Source organism: Notolepis coatsorum, assembly GCF_963971535.1.
Source record: "Notolepis coatsorum genome assembly, chromosome: 9".
NCBI lineage: Eukaryota > Metazoa > Chordata > Actinopteri > Aulopiformes > Paralepididae > Notolepis > Notolepis coatsorum.
In genome coordinates, this window is record NC_140173.1 from 117,466,691 (window position 1) to 117,484,146 (window position 17,456).

The window sequence follows — 17,456 nt, forward strand, 5'->3', positions numbered from 1 at the left end:
ACCGCTTTTCCGCCGTCCCTGCTACACTCGGGACCAGTACACTAACGTTAGCCTATAGCTCCGCCGTCCCTGCTACAGTTGGGACCAGTACACTAACGTTAGCCTATTAGCTCCGCCGTCCCTGCTACAGTCGGGACCACTACACTAACGTTAGCCTATTAGCTCCGCCGTCCCTGCTACAGTTGGGACCAGTACACTAACGTTAGCCTATTAGCTCCGCCGTCCCTGCTACAGTCGGGACCAGTACACTAACGTTAGCCTATTAGCTCCGCCGTCCCTGCTACAGTCAGGACCAGTACACTAACGTTAGCCTATTAGCTCTGCCGTCCCTGCTACAGTTGGGACCAGTACACTAACGTTAGCCTATTAGCTCCGCCGTCCCTGCTACAGTCAGGACCAGTACACTAACGTTAGCCTATTAGCTCCGCCGTCCATTCTACAGTCGGGACCAGTACACTAACGTTAGCCTATTAGCTACCGTTAGTGTCTCTCGGCCACGGGCGGCGCCATATAAACTAATACTTGATGTTCGCGATATAGTACAGTACTACATCTCGGGTAGAACAATCCGCGATACATAGAGTATACTCGATATATCGCCCACCCCTAAGCTGCTAGCCTATACCAAATATTCGGGACAGAAAGAAAGCATTGAATCAGTAAGTACATACAGTAAGTCGTAATTAGTTAATTAGCAGTAGGACCTCGTTCATTCATCCGTTTGTGTATTACGGTACTCTAACGTGTGTGTGCGCCAAGAAAATCTAACGTTAGTACAAGCACTGTGTGTGTGTGTGTGTCTGTGTTAGACGGAGTGAGAGAGAAAGCTAGCTTAGCTAACGTTATCTTGGCTCTGTGCTTCATTGTATATAGACCTACTTGTGTGTATTGCGAATGAATGATTGTGTTCCTTGTGTGTGTTTGGGGGGGGTTATCTTAGCTCTGTTTATTGCACCAAGAAAATCTAACATTAGTACAAGCACCATGTGTGTGTGTGTGTGTGTGTGTGTTACACGGAGTGAGATTCTTTCTTCCTGTCATTTTTCTCTATACCCAAAATTGTATGGCATGGGTACCTGCTTCGGTGTCATCCCTTTGTGGATTGTATTGTATTCAAAAACGTATGCTTGAGCCATATTTGTTTGTGTATTAGGTTCACTTTTGACATTAGTAGAGTAGTATGGGCGGAGCTACAGGTGGGGGTCTGTCACTCAAATCGCATTCCGAGTATGGGCGGAGCCCAGCCTCAAAACAGCTTGAAATCTTGAAGTGGAAAAATGCTGTTTTAGATTTAGAGTACTTGATTAGAAATACAAAACAATGATTTTTATTTATTCTTTATTTTATTTTTTTAAACCTTACAGATATGTTCCATAGACTCACAGGAATTGTGTAAAATTGCCCAAATAGTGAAAGAAATAGTAAGATAGTTCCCCTTTAAAGGGATAGTTCTGATTTCTGGAAGCCTAGCCCTATTACCCATTATGTTGTTGGTCGATAAGAGTCCTTTCTCAACACAGTCCATGCTGTTCTTCATACTAGCTCTGGCTAGTTAGCCACAAAGTAATGTAAAGTCAATGGGGTAAAGCTCCAATTTGTACAAGCTGGCTGAAGCTGACAAATTAACTTCAGTCAGTAACCTTGTACAGACAGGATGTCAAGTCAAGTCAAGAGTTTTTTTTTTTGTATTTTATTTTTTTATTATTTTTTAAACAAACACATAAACAAACATGACAACACACAATAGGATATACAAATACACATATGCTCCAGCTCGTACCCCCCTCTCCCGGACCCCCCATTGGATAATCCAACCATTATAATTTGTTCCTAACCAGACACTACCATTATATGCTGGCTTTTATTCTCTCCACCACTTCTAACCACATTGCCATTTTGGATTCATTGAGACCCAAAATTCTAGCTGTTGATATTTCTTGATAAATCACATCGAGATATGTAAGAATCCAGACCTTACGGCACATTTTTTCCGGTTGAAACCATCGTGATGCTATCAGCTTTTTAGCCACTGTGATACCGGATAAAACCAATCTCTTTAGCTGTGGAGGTACTGCATGCTCAAAGACATCATTCAGCAGTAATACAGAGGGGTGTACAGGTATATCCAGAGTTAAGAGATTTGACAATTGCTGGGTCACTTCTTTCCAAAATATCTTAACTGGTGGGCAGTCCCAGTACATGTGCATAAATGTCCCTTCGTCCCCATTTGTACATAAGGAGCATTTGGAGTCTTGTTTAAGACCCATTTTGTTCAGTCTTATAGGAGTTAAGTATGTCCTGTGAATATAGTTAAGATTGATTTGTTGATGGTCCGGGTTCCTTGATGCAAGGCGTACATTTGCCCAGGCTTCTTGCCAGTCAAAGTCTATCTCCAGGTCTGGTATATCCCTCCTCCAGACTGAGTCTAGATGTAGGGTTTCATACGAGGCCGTTAGTAATTGATGATAAAAATCTGAAACAAAACCTCTCGATGTCTCTCTTTCATAGAAGAATTTGTGGTATCTGTGGTGTACAATTGGTATCCTTAATGGAACACCGTGAGCCTTCAAACATGCCAATAACTGTGCGTAAAAATAATATGAGGACTTGGTGAGATTAAATTTTTTGCATATCTCATCAAAACTACAAAAACCCTGTTTGTTGAAAACGTCTCCTAATGTGTGTATGCCTTGCTTTTCCCATCTAGGGAATCTTATAGGTTGTTTTCCAATCAAGAGTGCATTGTTATTGAATAAGGGAGTATGATTATGCCATTTATGTGGGATAGAGTCTTTTTTGTGTGTTTCACGCCATATCCGGATTGCATGAGTGATTATGGGGCCAAATTTCCGTTCGCATTGCTTAATTGATAATTTGGTGTACACTATGTCCTTCAGCCTATGTGGAGCTACTATATTTTCTTCTAAATTTCTCCAGGATACTGATGCTTGGGGATCAAACCATGTTGTCAGTGGTCTTAAAGTGTATGCCTTAAAATAGTGGTGGAAATCTGGAAATGCCATACCACCGTCTGCTTTGTTTCTCTGTGCGGTGGATCTTTTTATACGTGGTGGTTTGTTATTCCAAATAAATTTGTATGTGGAGGAGTGTAATTCTTTCCAGTAACCCTTTGGAGGGGGTAACGGTAGCATTGAGCTGAAGAAGTTGATTCTAGGTAGGACGTCCATCTTAATTATTGATATCCGTGCTTGTACTGAGTTTTTAAGTTTTGACCACCTGACAAGGTCGTATTTGATTTTGTTTTGGATTTTTATGTAATTGTGCTTCACCGTTTGGCTTATGGTAGGGAATATTTCAACTCCCAAACATCTAAAGTGTTTTACCATCGGTATCTCTTCTGGGAGGGTTATATTTCTTTTTGCAGGGGCGTTAAGTGGGAGGAAGGCCGACTTCGGCCAATTTATCCTAAATCCCGATAAATCTCCAAAGTCCTCAATCAACTTGAGAATATGAGGCAATGCGGTGTTGGGGTTTTGCATGAACAGTATTACGTCGTCCGCATATAAACTAATTTTGTGTTGTGTGCCCTTGATTACGATTGGTTCTATGGATTGGGATTGTCTTATATATTGTGCTAAAGGCTCTAATGATAGATCGAATAGTCCGGGACTAAGGGGGCAACCCTGTCTGGAAGACCGTGATACTGGAAAGATTTCGGAGGTGATTGTACCTGTTGTAATCATGGCCGATGGGTCTTTGTATAATACTTTAATCATATCAATGAATCCTTTTCCTAACCCCATTCTTTCTAACACTGCCCATAGATACGACCATTCCAACCTGTCAAAAGCTTTCATTGCATCCAGGGACAGCATCGCCTTAGGTGTGTTGTCTTCCTTGTTAGCATCTAGTACGTGTAGTAATCGTCTTATGTTATCAGTGATCAGGCGGCCTCTTATGAAGCCTGTTTGGTCCGGATGAATTAAAGACGTCATATGCTTTTGTAGTCTGATGGCTAATACCTTAGAGTACAGTTTGATATCGGTTCCGAGGAGGCTTAAAGGTCTGTAACTACCGCACTCGGTGGTCAAGTCAAGAGTTTTAATTGTCACGGCATACAAGTATACAATGAAATGCGGGTGGTCTTGCCCGCAACGATGTGCAATACAGTGTTACAACATATAATAGAATGCAATAAAAAAACAACATTGTGCAATAAACAGGTAACAGGTAACATGGTGTGACATCTCGGTATCTGTACATAGTTATTTACAGAGCATATAGGACATGCTAGGTAGCTTTGGTAGTGCAATACACTGTTCCTGTTATTCTAATTTAAAGTGGCCTTTCCTTTTGGCCATAAGTGTGCGGCATGAGTGTGTGCCCGCTCATGTTAAAGTGTTAAGTGGCTGCTAGTGTGTGAGCTAGGGATGTGCATCTCCTCACTGAGGCCGATGCGATGTGCATCTCGATACGGTGCCAACGATACGATACATTAACGATACATTTGAAGCACCGGGCGATGCGATGCGATATGATTCACCCCCTGTTGAGATACGATACGATTCGATACGATTTGATGCAACATAATGCGATTCGGGGCGATACGATGCGATTCAACACGATGCAAAATAATAATAATAATAATAATAATAATAAATAATACAATTGTATGGTATGACAGAGGATTTGGTTGTATTCCTTATATGCAGCTTATATTATTATTAAAAAATAAAAGAATCTACTGTAAGACAATTTATATAAAAACTCTTGGGTGCTTAAGAAGACTTTTGCATAAACTGTCTTTTCTATCCACTTTAGCTAAAAACACACGAGAGAGAGAGAGAGAGAGAGAGCCCCTCCCCGTCTGAGCAGCCGTCGACAGTTGATGATGTCACACACTAGACTAGGTCACTAGGATGCGTCTATACTTTTTTCCGACCGTAGCAGCTCCATTATGTCAACAACACGGAGCCAGCCTGGATGGATTGCATGAAGCGATATAATTAAGAAATTAATAACCAATAAATGTGAAGTTATCTTTGAACCCCTGTTGTCAAGCGTCTTCAATATACCCCCCCCCCCCTCCTCACTAATGGTACTGGTGTTGCAGAGTCAATTTAGTTAGACAATAGTTTAGCGTTAGCTGAACGGCTAACTGGCGTTAGCCAGAGGCTACTAGCGTTAGCATGTTGAGCAATTCTATTCATGTCTCCTCGACTTCCACTGTTTGTTGATAACTGTGACGCGGCTCTCGCCTTATATGTAGTAGCGAAGCAATAGTATCTGCTGTGTGTGTGTGCAGTCACAGTGCACTACTGACAAGTGGATGAGAGGAAATTATATCAATGCATCGGTTTTTGACGATGCAAAGACGCTACAACAAGATGCATCGCGAGTTCAGCCTGACATTTTGCCGGCGCGGACTTATTCCACCGGTGCACTTGCATCGTGAACGTGTATGCCGGCGCACCGATGCAAATCGATGAATCGTCACATCACTAGTGTGAGCGTGCACAGCGTGCGTGTCGTGTGTGTGTTCATGTGTGCTTGTGTGTGGATAGTTCAGTGTTCTGTGGCACTCAATGTTCATTGTTCAGGACTCTGATGGCCTGGGGGAAGAAGCTGAGCCTAAGCCGCTCTGTCCTAGTAGCTGGGGTTCGCAGGCGTCTGCCTGACCTCAGCAGCTGGAACAGGCTGTTATTGGGGTGGTGAGGGTCTTTCATTATCCTGCAGGCTCTGGATTTGCACCTCTTGTTGTATAGAACCTGCAGGGGAGGTAGTGCAATACCCGTGGTACGCTCGGCTGAGCTCACCACTCTCTGTAGGGCCTTCTTGTCTTGTGCCGTGCTGTTTCCATACCAGGCAGTGATGTTTCCGGTCAAGATGCTCTCTACAGCTCCTGAGTAGAAGGACTGGAGTATCTTCCCCGATACTCTGAACTTCCTTAACTGTCTCAGGTGGTAGAGGCGCTGTTTCGCCTTCTTTACTACTGTGTCTATGTGTGTTGACCATGTCAGATCCTCTGAGATGTGGACCCCCAGGTACTTAAAGCTGCTCACCCTGTCCACGGTAGCCCTGTTAATCATCAGTGGTGTGTGTGTCTCCTGCTGTCCTCTCCTATAATCCACGATCAGCTCCTTGGTTTTACCAATGTTCAGGAGCAGGCTGTTGTCCTGGCACCAGCGTTCCAGTACGTCAACCTCCTCCCGGTAGGCCTTCTCGTCGTTGTCCGAGATCAGCCCCACCACCACCGTGTTGGCCACACAGTCGTGTGTGTAGAGTGAGTACAGCAGGGGGCTTAGAACACAGCCCTGGGGGGACCCGATGCTCAGGGTGATGGTGTTGGAGGTCTGACCCCCCACCCTGACCGCCTGGGGTCTTTCACTCAGAAAGTCCAGTACCCAGGCTCTCAGGGCGGAGCTCAGACCCAGCTTGATCAGCTTGTCCACCAGTCTGGTGGGGACTATGGTGTTGAACGCTGAGCTGTAGTCAATGAACAACAGTCTCACATAGCCCCCCTTCTGACGGTCAAGGTGGGAGAGGGTGCTGTGCAGTACCTGGGAGACCGCGTCGTCAGTGGACCTGTTTGTCCTGTATGCAAATTGCATAGGGTCCATATCACTGGGGAGGGAGGCACAAATGTGGTCCTTGACCAGCCTCTCAAAACATTTCATGACCACAGAGGTGAGTGCCACCGGTCTGTAGTCATTTGGACATGTTGGGGAGGGTTTCTTCGGTACAGGGATGATGGTAGACATCTTGAAGCAGGCAGGGACCACCGACTCCGCCAGGGATTGATTAAATATGGCGGTGAACACAGGGGCTAGCTGGTTGGCACAGGACTTAAGTATGCGTCCTGTTATTCCATCTGGGCCAGCAGCCTTCCTGGTGTTCACCTGCATAAAATGCTCTTCTCACACTGTGTACCGTCAATGAGAGAGCGTCCCCGCCCCCCCGTTGGGCTAGCAGTGCCACTGTTTGCACCAAACCGCGCGTAGAAGATGTTGAGATGTATCTGTTGTCTAGTGTTAGTCCTTGTATCAAGCTCATCAACTAGGGCAGGGATCGGCAATAGGCGGCCCGCGGGCCGACATTGGCCCGCCAGCAATCATTTCTGGCCCGTCAGATTATTTTGAGAATGATATTTATTTTACGCGCGGGAAATATTCACTCGGGACGCCAGGGTGTCTTTTATTGTGAAGCTGTATCTATCTACCGGTAGTCATCATGTCTGTCACTATAGCCAATTGAAATGCTAGAAATGGTCACGTGGACTGGGAGAACCAATGGAATAGTCCCACCGGGCCGCGTGTATATGTCCCTAACGCACTTTCACTTCCGCGTTCGAGATGCGAGCCATACTTAAAATACGGGTTTATCGCAACAGGTCGGTGATTCTTGCGTGCCGAGCCGACGTCCTCTCTGCATAATATGTGGCGACAACAACAATAGCGAGGCAATGATGACAACTGTGTTCAAGTTGGCAGATAAAGTAGCTGCATTCAACACCAATCTGGAATTGGAGGGCAGCGAGTGGATATTTTACATGTCCATCACCCGCCGCGGTGATCTGCAACAACTGATCTGCTGTTCATGAATGAATGAATGAAAACTTTATTGAACAGATTGCAGAATGGGTACAATACAGTACGGCGCAATACACACAATTGTTAAGGGGATGCAGACCAGAGAAAAACGTTTGTCTTTTTTCAATATCAGTATATTAAATTAGCCATTGTTTTTGATCCTGGCCCGCCAAGCAACGGCTTGGGGAAAATCTGGCCCGTGGCCAGATCTAATTGCCGACCCCTGAACTAGGGAATGAAAGCAGTATTTTTGGTGATGGGGCTATCCAGTTGTGTACCTTTTGATCATTGATTGGGCCTTGAATATCTTTGTTGGCTTTTTGCTTTGGATTTGACGTTTGGACATATTACAATTGTTATGTTAGTATCGTATGAGTATGTGTATGTGTATGTGTGTGTGTGTTCCAGTACCTTCAGAAATCCCCAGGGCTTCTGTCTGTGTCTCTGCCTCCTCTCTTTTCCCATCAGGAGGTGAACCTGCTCCATCCTCCTCTTGTCCCACACCCAGCACCTCCTCTGGAGCAGGAGCAAGGGGAGGAGGAGGAGGGGTTGGGTCTGTAGTTTCTGAATCCATAACAGCTGGGCCTGAAACTGGCCCCACAGCAACGGTAGTCAAGGTAACAGGGACAGAACAGACCATTCCCTCCAGAATAACAGCAGACTCAGATTCTAAAACCGCCACGGTTTCAGACAGAACTTGAGACAATAGCTCTGCCTCCACAGCCTCTTCTGTTGGTATCTCCACTAGTAGCGTTTCCTCTGGGACCGCATTAGCATCTGTTGGTGTCTCAGCTGGTAGCATTTCCTCCGCAGGGATTTCAGCCACATTCTCAGCTGAGGGTTCAGTTTCTATCATGTCAAAGAGAGCCTCGGCTTCAGCCAGTGTCACCGATTTTAACGCCAATGCTTCGTGGACTGCTGACTCTTCTCCTCCTCTCCTCTCTCCACCAATCCCTGTCTCCCTCACTCCCTCCTGGCCAATAAGATGTCCTGATGTTACCGCACCAGGACCAGGGACTGAACACATGAGTTCCTCCATTAACAGCTCTGTTTCAGCGAGTAAAGTTTCAGACAGAGAGTCTACAGTGAGCATCTCAGATCCCATCTTCTGGTCCTCATACACACCATCTCCCTCTGTCCTTTCCTCTCTTAGTTTCTCCTCTCCTAGTCTCTCCTCTCCTAGTTTCTCCTCTCTGGCAAATATTTCTGCCTCTCTCTCCAGCTGTGCCATCGTTTCAGTTAAAACATCAGTCTCTAAAGATCCTACTAAAGCCTCCACTCCGGCCAAAGTTACTGATTCTAACGTCATGGCTTCCACAACAGCCCCCTCCTCCTTTCCACCAATCATAGTCTCTCCTGACACCTCCTGACCAACAATGCTTTCTGTTACTGTCCCCTGGCCAACCATTGGCTCTGTATGTCTGTCCTGTGGTTCCGATGTTGGCTCTACCGTGAGAGGAACTGGCCTTTGTTCTGCTGCTTCTGTTGGAGGTGTTGGTCCTGGACCAGAACAGAACAAGGCCTCCATGACTAGGGCCGTCTCTGCTTCTAAAGCTTCGGCTGTTTCACACAGAGATTCTAGAGTTACCAGCTCATGTCTAGGCTTGCCATCATCAAACACATCAACATCCTCTATGGCTGTCCTCTCTTCTCCCAGTCCTTCCTCTCTGACCAACATATCAGCCTCTGCCTCCAATGTAGTTTTAGTTTGATTTAGAACATCACATTCTAGACTTGCAACAGTGCTTTCGACTTCAGCCAGTGTCACAGATTCTAAGGTCATGGCCTCGAAAACCATCCTCTCTTCCTCTCCACCAATCCCCATCTCTGTTACTACCTCTCCACCAACCAGGTCCTCTTTTACTATCTTCTGACCAATCACAGCCTCTCTAACTACCTCCTCTGTTATCACCTCTTCACCAATAGCAGTCCCTCTTCCAACAGCCTTTGTTACTACCTCCTGACCAATCACACCCTCTGTTGCTACTGCTCCACGACTAGGAACAGAGCAAAGTAACTCTTCCATCAAAATGTCTGTCTGAGATTCCAGAGATTCCAGAGATTCCAGAGCTTCAGATAGAGCTTCAGCTTCAGACAAAGCTTCAGCTTCAGACAAAGCTTCAGTCAAACCCGTTTCAGATCCACTCTCTGCATGGACTAGTATTTCCTGGGCGAGTATTTCAGCATCATTCTCTAGTGTAGCTTTAGTTTGGATCAGACCATCGGTTTGTAACGATTCCACAAAAGGCTGAAGTTCTGACAGAGTTACTGCCTCCACAGATAAGGCTTCTGCTCCACTCCCCTCCTCTGCTGAAATACCACAATCTAGTGTTGTCTCTACCATAGGTTCCATTTTGGTTTCTACTGAGTCGACTGCGGATTCTAGTGTTTCTACCACATCTTCTACTGTGGCAGGAGAGGATCCACTAGCTGCTGGGAGTTCTACTTGAGTTTCTACTATTTCATATTCCACTGAGGAGGCTGTAGATTGTATTGTGTTTTCAACTAAGGCAGCATGTGAGAGGGTTTCCATTCCTAGGTCCACAAGGCTGGTTTCTACTGTTGGATCTACCATGGCTCCTATGGAGACAGCTGTAGTTTCTAACGGTTCTACTATCATGTCTATTGTGGCAGGAGAGACAGTATCTATTTTGTTCTCTTCTGTGATGAAGGTAGGGGTGGAGGTAGGTGCTGCTGTAGTTTCTACTGAAGGTTCTACTGTGAGAGGTGTAGATTCCATTGCTTCTACTTCAATGTCTACAGCTTGTGAGAGCTTTACGGGGGCGGTGATGAGTTCTACTGACCCAGCAGAGGCCTCTACTGTTTCAGCTGGTGAGGGTTCTATCGACACTACTGTGGATTCTTTCGACGTAGGTGTAGTAGGGTCCACTGGTTTACCTGTGGTTTCTACTGTAGTTTCCACCATGGACTCTACTAGGACTGGAGCTGTTTCGAATGTAGACTCTGCCATTCCAGCTGTAGTTTCTACTATAGTTTGTACTGCCGGGACTGAGGTAGCAGTGACCATTTGCAGAGGAGGCACCAATGGTGTGGAGGTAGGTGAGATGTTGGTAGGAACAGCAGCAGTAAATGTTGGAGACAGAAGTGGAGGAGATCCAGCGCTACTGAAGGAAGATGTAGCCTCAGTAGAAACAGCAGCAGGTGACGGTGTGTTTCTGGATGGAGAGCTAGCCTCGGGAGAAAGTCCACTGGTAGCATGCTGAACTGTAGCAGAGGAGAGAGGAGTCTGAGCCTTCTGGAAGGAGGCGGAAGAGGTTGAGATGACAGGAGGCTTGGTAGATGCTGCTGGTCGGAGAGAGGGTCTGGAGGCAACTCTCGCAGCAGAGCCTGGAGAAGGAGGAGAAAAATAATATTAGTTGATGTATTTGCTGTTGTCCTAGTTTCCCAGTAACCCAGCCACAGGGTCCAAATGTCAGAGACAGAGACCACAGAACAACACTGCAAAGATCAGATACGGTACTACATCCAGGTCAACTTCATGCAGATCAAGTTGTAGAGCACCACAAAGGGATTATGCCTCACTCAAATATGTTCAATATGTGCAAATTAGGTTTACAGCAAGCTTCCTTAATGTAGTTCCCTTTTTCACCACCGCAAATTAGTTAACTTCTGTTCACCTTGCCCTCAGTAATTTGATTGATGCCACCACGAGGAGTCATGAAGTAGTGACTCTGGTAAGTCAAAATGGTAACATGCTTAATGCAGGGGAATCTATTTAGAGCACCTGCATGTTTTAATAAAAACATAGATATTTGGCACCAGTGTATTGATAAAGTATCACAAGAGGAAGAGTGTACAACTGCCAGACAATACTGATGCATTATGTATACTGCACTATACATACTGCATGCATGTATAGTCTTGTATGTAGTATATAATGCATATATGTATAGTCTTGTATGTAGTATTATACTGTAAGCGTGTATAGTCTTATATGTAGTATATACTGCATGTATGTATAGTCTTGTATGTAGTATACTGTAAGCATGTATAGTCTTATGTAGTATACTGTATATAGTATACCGAATTTCCCCAAGGGGATCAATAAAGGAATATCTCATCTCTTATATGAAGTATTGTATGTAACTACCTGCATTGGTTTTGCTGGGAGAAAACAACTGCTCCAGGAGTTTGGCAACGTCCACTGCTGGCTGGGGCTTGGCTTTCTCTGGAAGACAATACAAGATGAATCAAGACAACATTAACACATTCGGGGCCATTGGGATGAGTCTAATTAATCTCAAGAGGACCGGGGAATGTAAACAGACATGGGGCTGTTTGTAGAGCTAAATCTATACTTTATAGTATTGCTATCTGTCCATTCTCATTGTGAATTGAGACCATAAACCGTCCCTTCAAAATGGCTTAAAAAAAATGCATCAATACGTTCTCATTTTATAGCGCCGTGAATATAAGCATTATACCGGATTTGGTCTAGTATATTTCCTGGAAGCCGAGATAATGGGCTAATAGCTAATAACGTTAAATCCAATGGCATTTCGGTTATAGATACGCTCCAGTTAAAACTCAAACTGCATATGATCGGTACGATCCTCACGCATGTGCATGAAAGGGGGGGGGGGACGTCGTTTCTGATTATTGATTACCAATAACCGCGTTAGCCTCATAGGCAGAACGCCTGGATGGCTATCAAAACAAGGCCAGATCGGGATGTACTTTACGTGAAAAAGATCTTACCGTGGTCCGGTGGGATCGCCCCGAGCATTTCCCCGTTATCGATCGCCATCTGGTAGATCGATATGTCCATTGGCTGATGATAAATCCCATTATTGCATGGTGAAATCTGCTATCCAAAACGTAATCCAAGCTACAGGCTGCAGATCCAGAATCCTGCTAACATAAAACTCCATTGAAAGTAAAAAAAGAAAATAGTCCACCGTTCGGCCACAGGGAACACTGCATTATCGTGATAGCACCCCTAAGATGATCTGGCCGGTATTGCATCTTCTCGAATTCATAGAGTAGGGTAAATCTGCAGTGCCGCTCGGCGACCTTGAATAGGCTATTAAAATGGAATAAAAGCAATAACAACTTGCCACAGATTTATCCGTGCTTCTGTCCACAATGGGTGGAATCGAAACACGGAGATATACGTCCTTGGGCGCCATTGTGTTAATACAAGACAATATTAATTCAAGACAACATTAATACAAGAGAATATTAATACAAGACAACATTAAAGGTAGAATCTGTAACACCATCAAACAGCGAACTCTAGGAAAAAGAGCCCTGCTTGGTATTTCACTTTGTTTACATTTTCTTTGTTTTGGTCTGATGTGTGGGTTGGAGTTGAGTGGGGGTCATGGAGGGGTTGCTACTGCTGACTACACCTCAGGCTCTGCCAATAGAGGTCTGGAGAAATTCACAGTGTAATAAATTACTAAACTCCAACCCAACCCAAACTCAGACCAAGTAAGTGCAATACCAAGCAGGGCTCTTGAGGTACCGGTAGCTGTTTGATGGCATTACAGATTCTACCTTTAATACAAGACAACATTAATACAAGACTAAATGTATACAAGACATAGACAACATTCATAAAAAACAACATTAATACAAGACTATTAATAAAAGACATAATTAATACAAGACAAAAATAACAAGAATATAATAGAAGGCAGTGTAACAATATAATGCAATGTAATCAGATAAATATAGATGTGCATCTTACTGAAGTGCGTTATACGAGGTTGTTTTCTGGGGTCTATTGGTTTGGAGCTGAACAGAGCAACCCGAGCTCTCCACAAAACTCTCCACACACCCCTCTGAAAACAGTTAGAGAGAGAGAATTAATATAACTGAGATAAGAATAAAATATAAATAAACTAGGGCTGACCCCTATTAGTCGATTAGTCGACTAATCAGTCGAAAGGAGCCGTAGTCGACTGCCAACCTTAGTCAAAAAATAAAATTAAAATTAAAATGTATAAAAAAAAATATATATATATCATTCTTTCCAAAAGAAAAGAGGCCTAGAAGCGTGGCTAACGCTAATGGCACGCATACCAGAGGCTAACTGCCTACGAAAACAGGCACAGAGGCACTGAAAGAGGATTTCACCCATCTAATGAACATACTAGACTAGACAAATATCAAGATGTATCCATCAGTGGACCAATTGCATGCTTTTGCAGAGGACAAGAAGCCTTCAGTCGACTCCTTCAGACATTAAGCACCCCCACAGCCCAAATGGAATGATTAAAAAAAAATATATATATATATATATATATATATATATATATATTATACTTTTTTTTTTTTTAGTCAACCAATAGTCGACTAACAGCAAATTTTGGCCAATCATAGTCGACCATCCAAATCCTTAGTCGGGGACAGCCCTAAAATAAACCATGTTTCACCAAATCACTCATACACCACATGGACAACCAAATAAGAGTATTTTCTTCTGAATCCTGGGGCTTCTGGCAGATATTCTACTAGGATGTCAACAACTCCAGAGTGTGGAGGTCTATTAACCTGGAGTTAAATAGCTACTATCTATCAGGTCTTTATCAGGTTGTGTGTTGACAGTTGGACAATCTTGGGTTAAAATATGTTTGGGAAGAAAATCTCACGACTACCGTGGGAGAAACCTCAGCCCTTCTTCTAATCTACTCCATTCTGGTCTCCATTTAGTATGGACCACCCGCATTTCATTGTATACTTGTATGCCGTGACAAATAAAACTCTTGACTTGAGTATGTTTGAGCTCTTTCTATATATGCAATAAAATAGAACCTTCAAAGATGGTGACCATATACTGTCATTCCACTAAGCTTGGTTTTGACTTGTGAATTGCCAGACATACAGAGCTTTTATTTTCTTCCCAGAAGAACAGCTTTCAATAGTCCAGCTAAAAGTATTAAGTCTGAAAAAGACAAATCAACGTATACATTTGAGAAGTGATAGAATCCTAGGTTTGATTCAGTGTTGGGTCCTGTCCTTTTGACTATTTATATTAATGATATTGATTCTTCTTTGAATGACTGTCATGTCTGTGTGCGAACAATACTATTATATACTGTATTATTGCTGACACTGTTCAGTTAGCCACTGAGAACTTGCAGCTTTCTTTTAATGTTCTTCTGGAAGCTTTTATCAATCTTAAAGTAGTCATCAATGCTAGTAAAACAAAATTGATGCTGATCTCCAGAGCCAAAAATGTTGATTATGATGAAGTACATATATCTACCATACATAAGCGGTTCTAACACAGTCACTGTATAAATATCTTGGTGTGTGGCTCGATGATACATTTTCATTTAAGTTCCATGTGGCTATTCCTGCTTCCAAGCGATGACCCAAAATTGGCTTCCTGTACAGAAATAGATTCAGCTTTCCCGCGATTAGTAGAAATAGGATTGTTGAAGCTGTTTTCTTCTTCAATGTCTTTTGGACTTTGGTGATGTAATGTATAGACATGCTGTTGCTGCGGCTTCAACTCCTCTGGACTTGGTCTATCATTCTGCCCTCAGATTTATTACAGGTGAGGTGACAGATAAGACACCCACCACTGTTTCCTTTATGAAAAGACAGGATGGCCTTCTCTGGTTGAAGAGGCGTAACTATCATTGGCATGTTTATTTTTAAAGCCTGTATTGGTAAACTCCCCCTTTACATGAAAACACTGATGGCATGGAATCTTGGAACCTATTCTATGTTCAAATAACTGGTTAGTTCTTAGGGTTCCTCGAGTTTGCTCAGAACTAGGAAAAACAGCTTTTTACTTTGATGCTTCCAACACCTGAAATGCCCTCCAACTGACTCTGAAGCTGAAGGTTGCTGCAACTAAAAGTATGATCTGACCACTGTGTCGACTTGTAACGGTCTTAACTGATTGTATTCTTTCTTCTTGTTTGTTGTGCCTGTGTGAATTTGCTGATAAACTGTGTCTTTGTTTTGTAAGCTTGTCGACGTTGTAAGGGTAACCCCAGTGAAATAAAGGTTTGAATATCCACCAATCCATCCAAATCAAACCTTACGATAGCCTACTGGCCGCCTCCTATCCTCTCTGGTCTGGATGTGACCCCAGCATTTAACGTACTACTAGGACAACTGCTTCAGCATGAGCATGACACGATCAAATAATTTTACAGTCAATTCAGTTTGATCAGCAAGTTTTAATAATGCATGTATGACCTTTATTGTTGAGAACGTGGTGTCCCGAGGAAGAGAACAACAGCGGTATTGTGAGAGTTGTTCAAAAGTCATTCTACAGACACTCACCTTCACGCATAATCCTGTCCCTGCCCTGAGCAGAGCAGCAGCCATGGTTGTTCCAAAAAGACAGACGGATAGGAAACCTGAAGACAGACAGGTCAGGTATTATGTGCAGAAAGAATGGTACAGTAGGTGTGGTATAATGTCCCGAGTCAGTCTGACAGAGAACTGAATGTCCCACATGGCGCTGCTCAGCGATCTAATAAGAGTTCTGGATACTCTGAGCGGTGACAGCAGACGAATTTATCATAGTATTGTATAAACCCGTTACATTTCTGTTAAACCTACTGCTAGCTTGCAAATAGCATCCGTACTCGGAGATAAAGTCACCCCCGCTCTACTACACTCGCGTAAGATACCTACCGACGGTCGATCTCGGTTTAAAACGAATACAGTTTGTTTACCAAGCCAGCCCGCCGCTGCTGCGTGTCCCTGCAGCCTGGTTGCATAAACCTCTCGCAGGCTAAATCCAGCCAGCAAAACACACGCCCCTTCAACACGCTTCAACAACACTGTCAATGAATAATGAATGAATGAAAACTTTATTTAACAGATTGCAGAATGGGTACAATACAGTACGACTAAATACATACAATTGTTAAAGGGATGCAGACCAGAGAAAGACGTTTGTCTTGTTTACATCAGGGTCCCCCATTTTCAATTCATAGTGACATTTATGACATCATGACATTTATGGCATAGGGACATACATGACATATTGTGACATGATATGCAAATATATAGTGCTGTTACCCATAGATCCTGACAGAGTATGAGTGGGGTCCGGGGAGAGAATATATACATACTGTAGTGTCCGCTTGTCGCTCCCCAATGAATCGACAAGCGTCCACGATGCACCCGCAATTAATTATCTTACTCAGTCCCAAAGTTTGTGGTGTAAATATGGAATGTCCCAAGTTGCTGCTGTTTACAGAGTTTATTGTTGTCCAAGGGTGAATGATGGTGAATGAAGGGTTAAATCGGAACAGTTGTCAATTGCTCCATTCAGAGTTCCAAACGGTGATACAGGTAAAAAAAATTATCCTCATCACAGGTGCATGGGATTACGTTAATTAGCTAGGCTATTTATAGAAGAGTGGCTATAATGGAGGCGGAGAGCCCTCTAGTGTTCAAACATAAATAAGACACCATCCTAAGCACAATAATAATAATAATATTAATAAACAAAACACTCATATGGCCTTTACACCGGCCCCTAATTGTGTCTACACAATTATAAAACAAATAACATGGTCAGGTGAGTGTTCATTATAGCTGGCCATTATTCTACATACCGGCGCCTAATTGTGCTTTAAACTAAACAGTTACATAATATATATATATATATATCGGAGAAGCTACCGACATAATCAATTTCAAATCATAATTCCAAACACAAATAAGCTTGACTGGGTCCTGGTTTTCGCTTGTTGTCCCTGTGCATGGGAAGAACAAATTAGTTAGCGAGTCAAGTAACAGTCAAGTTTCTTAAAGTTTCTTTAATAGTCGTCATACAGAAGTACAGAATACTTTTATACAAAATGCTTCTTACTGTTGCGCTCCAGAGACTGTGCAAGACAAGATAAGTATGAAATAAAATAACATAGTATAGCATGTAAATTAGAAGTAAAAAAATGAGGTCAC

The 17,456-nt window shown here is 43.4% G+C and overlaps 1 protein-coding gene across 1 annotated transcript in view; it reads right to left on the reverse strand.

Annotated features, from left to right (window-relative positions):
- LOC311234032 (uncharacterized protein) overlaps positions 1 to 16,266 on the reverse strand; it is a 31,572-nt gene extending 15,306 nt beyond the window's left edge. Inside the window, exons 1-5 of the mRNA XM_084321120.1 lie at positions 16,217 to 16,266; positions 15,819 to 15,895; positions 13,264 to 13,357; positions 11,662 to 11,739; positions 7,962 to 10,898 (exon numbers count right to left, since the gene is read on the reverse strand). Coding sequence (XP_084177246.1) covers positions 7,962 to 10,898; positions 11,662 to 11,739; positions 13,264 to 13,357; positions 15,819 to 15,863 — 3,154 coding nt within the window. The 5' untranslated portion in view covers positions 15,864 to 15,895; positions 16,217 to 16,266. The remainder of the gene's footprint in view (positions 1 to 7,961; positions 10,899 to 11,661; positions 11,740 to 13,263; positions 13,358 to 15,818; positions 15,896 to 16,216) is intronic.
- Positions 16,267 to 17,456: the final 1,190 nt, after the last annotated feature.